The following is a 5,204-nucleotide window of genomic DNA, read 5'->3' as shown; positions in this document are numbered from 1 at the left end:
GAGAGCCCCTTGTGTGAGAACGACTCAGACTGCTTCCACCCATGATGCACTTGCAATCAACAGGCTCCTGCAGTTAGCGAAACGTGGCCACGTGCTCAACGTCAGCATGGATAATCGCAGAGCAAGGCCACAGAGAGCCGGTGGCCAAAGACCAGCTTCCACAAGACCAGGGGCTGGTGAGGAGGCGCACCGGAAACTTGACCGCACACTCGAGGCTGTCCTGCTTCCAGCCCCGAGGCTGAGATGCAGCTCTTGGATTTAATTTTGCAAATCCATCATCTGACTCAACCAGAGGCGGCCGACCCCTGGCTGACCCCTGGCCGGCCCCTGGCTGACCCCTGGCCGGCCCGAGGACAGCCGAGGCGCTGCAGGGGGTGGTTTCTTTTTTTTTTAAATATATTTTATTGATTTTTTTACAGAGAGGAAGGGAGAGGGATAGAGAGTTAGAAACATCAATGAGAGAGAAACATCAATCAGCTGCCTCCTGCACACTCCCTACTGGGGATGTGCCTGCAACCAAGGTACATGCCCTTGACTGGAATCGAACCTGGGACCCTTGAGTCCGCAGGCCAACGCTCTATCCACTGAGCCAAACCGGTTAGGGCAGGGGGTGGTTTCTGTCGGTCCCCGGCAACGGGTCAAAAATGCAGCTTGTGTCAGGACTCCGGACAGTAAGAAATGTTTGGGGGGCAAAAGAAGGTTCCATCACTGTGTTACCACATTGCTGTAATAGCTGCATTTCGTCTGAAATCCCCTCGTAGAGAAAAAAATAGGTACAAGTTCGGTAGAGGAAGACCCGGAGAAAAAATAAATGTAATATTCACCATGCAACCAACTTCCAAGAGGAACGCAGCCTCGTGAGCACAGCCGAGAGCCACGCGAGCACGGCTTGGACGAGGCTTCCGCAGAACGCAGACGCCGCTGATCACGATGGAAACTCGCTGACGATCCAACCTGAAGGTGTTCAGTGCGTGTCGCCAAACTGCTTTTGCAGAAATCACTTTAGTTACGGCTTCAAAGTTAAAATCTCCACAGGTTTCCATGCGGGTCTCAGCAGAGAACTTGTTTGGAAAGCTCAGGAGATAGGATTTACACCCACATCGCCCCACCTTCTGTGAAGTGAGGCCCGAAGGCAAGGAAGGTGAGGGGCGGTTTGGGATCTGCCGAGCCCCTGGCACTTCCTAGTGTCTGGCTTCCTCCCCTTCTGAGGCTCTACCGCTGCAGGCCACTCGGTGGTCAAGTGATTTGGCTTCTGCGTGTGGTGCTCCAAGTTCTCCAGGGCCGAGTCAGGGCAGGAGGCTTCTCTCCATGAGGGTCAAGTCCATAAGGGAAAGGGAAGAGGAAGTGACAGCTCGCACCTTCCTCCACTCCCAGGCCCTCTCGTCTCCGTCTCAGAGGAGCGGCTGGAACTGCGGCTGCCTGACCTCTGCACACCTGCTGCGAGGGCGGCCACTGACGCTGCGAAGGCGGTGCGAGCTCCAGGGCAGGGCAGCCAGCACTGCACTGTCATGTCTCGGGCCGTGTCCTACTAGGTGGGTTTTTAAAGGGAAGTTTGTTTTCTGGTTCCAAGATGAGAGAAAGCCTGAGCAGGAAGTCAATGTCATGTCAGCAGATACTGGTTTATGAAACTGAATATAAAACTAAATTCTGGCTAAACTGTTAAACTGATATATGTGTGTGTGTGTGTGTGTGTGTGTGTGTGTATCCCCCCAAAATGTACACACATTTCAACAGCTGCTAGCTCATGTTTCTTTTCAGATTTAACCCATTGGAATGAATAAATTATTTCAAGTGTGTATACATTTTTTTGAGACAACTTGTATGTATGTATGAAACCTATTAAGTCTCATTAAAAAGCTAGCAGACTTGTAATATGTAAGCCTTTAAAAGATTTTGGCCGATTTAAAACCATATTATAACAATGTCAAGTCATTAGAATATACCAACTGCATAGGGACTACCCCGTGGAATGTGTTTCAATGGAAAAAATCTTTTATTTCATTCTTAAAATGCCTACTAACTAGCCCCGGCCAGGGTGGCTCAGTTGGCTAGGCATGTTCCATGCACTGAAAGGTTGCCAGTTCAATTCCCGGTCAGGGCACATGCCCGGGTTGTGGGCTTGATTCATGTGACACGTAGGTTTCTTCAAAGAAAAACTGGACTTTTGATTCCAATTCCCAATCAAGAAGTTTACGCACACGTTGTCATCCCTGCATAACACGCGACAGGCGTGTCCCCCAAAAATTAAAGATGGCCTTACAAGTAAAGATGGACCCACACCAAGAGCCATGGAGACGGGCTCTGGTCCTGTCACTTGGTCCTGTTGTTGGTTACTGATGCCATTTGTCACTTGGAAAAATCAAACCTCGGCGTAACAGCTCACCGCGGTCATCAAGCACCTCGGAGCAGGTTTTCAATCCAGTATCACAGGACCTTTGGGATTTAAAGACAGAGGTCAGCTCCACCCAACATCCGTCCATCTGTCCTGGGCAGCGGGGTCAGGGCTCAGTGCGGACCGGGCGAAGCCGCGGTGGCCTCCTGCTTGCCATGCTTGCGGTCAATCCACCTCCGGCGGTTTCCTCATCGGTAAGATGGGACAAGGACACGACGTGCAGGTGCTGCCTACGTGCTGGATGCGAAACAGCCAACCGCCGAGTGCCGTTCCAGGGCTGCACACGCGGTGTGAGCGCTCGAAGCCCAGCCAGCACGTGACGCCGCTGCCAGCAAGTGTCTGAGCTCCGTGGCGTCTTCCCGTTACTGCACTGGCCCCCAGCACCCCACGAGGTCCCCAGGAGTCTGACTCGTGGCCCAACCAGGAGTGGTGGTCACGCCTTGGAGCTGGGCCGACCACTGGCTTCAGCGGGGAACCTTCTGGGGCTCCCTGCGTGAGAACGGGGGGACCCTGCCTCCTGCACGTGCTGAACTAGCTCATCCCCCGCCCCAGGGAGCTACGTCAGGACCGTTTCTCCCAAGAACCGAGTTCCAGTGTTCAGACCCCAGATGACCAGGAGAGAACGGTCACTGCAGAGCCACCTGGGACCCAAGCTCGGGCCTGCCATCAGCCTCCCAACACCCCTCGGCGCCTGGAGCCCTGGGTCACGTGGGCTCACTCCAGGGCTCGGCTCGGCTCCCGCTCTGGCCGGCCCTGCGACCCTGCTTCAGACGCTGCTTCGGAACTCGAAATTGTGCAGAGCGGGGCACCGCTGAACACAAGCCGGGCAGCAGAGAACGCCAGAATGTTCAAACTCAACCCCATCCAACGTCTTCAGGGTGGGGAGGGGGTGACAAGGACGGGGGAGAGGGAGATTCGCAGCCAGACTCCGACCCCTGACCCCAGTGGTGCAGAATGGCTGGCGATTGCACCCTGACCCAGTTGTGTACTGGAACTTGGAGACGTCAGTGAGGTAGGTGGTATCAGCCCCATTTTACAGGTGGGCAAACTGAGGCAGAACTTCAGACCCAGCCACGAAGCAACAGAGACCGGCGACCGCTCCCAGGGAGCTGGCCAGGCCTCCTGCTGAGGGCTCGGCTTTGAGAAGGGCACGTGCGTCCTCACAGGCGGAGATCCTGGCTGGCACCAGGCCATAGGCAAGCCCGGGGCTCCTGTGCCACCCACACCTGACCATAGCGGCCGCATAGAAGCCAATGCCCCTTCGCCTCAGTGCGTTGGTCTGAGAAATGGGACCAGCACACTCAGGCAAGGGAGGTAACCTCTGGAAAACCAGAGATGAAACCCCAGCCCCTCCCAGCCCAAGGAGCATGAGCCCTCCTAGGAGCCTGCCGACCCCACCCACCCCGTCCCTCCCGTCTGGCCCGAGCCCTCCCATCCTCAGTCCACGTTCTGGGCTCAGCGCCGAGGCCTGGAGCGGGATGTCTCCCGGTTGGACGTGCGCGGGCGGTGCTCTTTGGCTGGAAGCGAAGGCCATTCTGGCAGGATCAGGGCCTGTCTGCTGAGCTCGAGGCCTTCCTGGAACCGGGTGTGGGGTGACAGGTTCCCGCCCAGGGCCACACCATCCGACAGCTGTGCTCCCATCTCCCCAGGGCGCCCCCTTTAGGACCACGCTAGGGAGGACAGACATGTCGGGACCAACGCGGACGCTGAGGTTCATTGGCACGGAACTGCACAATCGTAAACGCTTCGTGAAGAGGTGCGGACAGTGGGCACGCGGGGTGCCCCAGCTGGGCGGTCCTGCCTGCTGTCGAGCGGGACGAGCACCTGGGGTCGGCGGGTCCGGACACTGGACGCTGCTGCTCCTTCGCTCTCTCGATGGCCTCCTGGCGTCTGTGGTTGTCTTTGGGTGCAGACGGCTCTCCAGAGACGGGCTGGAGCGATGGGGATGGGCGCAGGGCAGGAGCAGAGCCAGCGGGGGAGGAGGAAGAGGCACTTCAGTTTGGGCTGGTGTTCATGGAGTCGGCCCTGGCCCAGGGTGGAGTGGCCCGCCTGGCTCCGGCTCCGGCTCCGGCGCTGGGCTGTCACAGAGACCCCGGTGGCGGTGGACAGGTAGGCACTTGGCAGTACTTCCAGGGCCGGGCCGGGGGCTCCGTGTGGGCTCCGCGCACGGCTAGGTCATCAGGATGGGCTTCTGCCGAACTTCCAGGATGTCTGGGGGGAGGTGAGGAAGGACAGGACGAGGAGGTCAGGACGCAAGGCTCTGCCACGCAATTCCCAGGATTCCCTCTCCCAGCCTCGCAGGCTGCAGTGCTGGAGGCCCCGTGGCACGGACAGGGACTCGGGGTGGAGCCAGGCCCCCTCAGTGGGACAGGGCCGCCTCTCCCAGAGGCCCCGCAGCAAGTGTGACCAGGGCCTGACTGGGAATGATGGGACAGGGTTGGTCACCCCTGAACTGGCCTCAGGAACCTGGGGCCCGGGAGTCAGGTTGGCTACAAAGCAGTGACGCCCGTTTTCCACGGCAGACGCTACCTGTTAAGATCCGATGCAGCGGCAAGGTGACGTAGGTTAAGTGTGCATAGAGAAGGAAGTTTCCATCCGCTCTGTTCAGCTTCAGCCAGGACCCGACCAGGGACCGCCCCGTGCCAGACAGGGACCGGGACCGCAGGTTGGTGGCGTTGTGCAGGTCAGCTGGAGGGCAGGAGGCTGGGTCAGGGGTGACTCCTTCCCCCCCCACTGTGCCCCCTGCGGGCGCTTTATTACCCTGGCCTGCGACCTCTGCCCCTGCCTGCCCTCTGCCCACCCATCTGTCAGG

At 58.2% G+C, this 5,204-nt stretch overlaps 1 protein-coding gene across 1 annotated transcript in view; it reads right to left on the bottom strand.

Annotated features, from left to right (window-relative positions):
• Nucleotides 1–3,456: 3,456 nt before the first annotated feature.
• The window catches only part of KIAA0930 (KIAA0930 ortholog), a 26,951-nt gene continuing 25,203 nt past the window's right edge, over nt 3,457–5,204 (bottom strand). The window contains exons 9-10 of the mRNA XM_006774163.2: nt 4,922–5,080; nt 3,457–4,603 (exon numbers count right to left, since the gene is read on the bottom strand). Of these exons, the coding sequence (XP_006774226.1) occupies nt 4,563–4,603; nt 4,922–5,080 (200 nt within the window). The 3' untranslated portion in view covers nt 3,457–4,562. The remainder of the gene's footprint in view (nt 4,604–4,921; nt 5,081–5,204) is intronic.

This window comes from Myotis davidii, unplaced genomic scaffold, assembly GCF_000327345.1.
Source record: "Myotis davidii unplaced genomic scaffold, ASM32734v1 scaffold67, whole genome shotgun sequence".
Taxonomy (NCBI): domain Eukaryota; kingdom Metazoa; phylum Chordata; class Mammalia; order Chiroptera; family Vespertilionidae; genus Myotis; species Myotis davidii.
The sequence above is the reverse complement of the archived record's forward strand: the minus strand, read 5'-3'. Positions and strand labels throughout refer to the sequence as shown.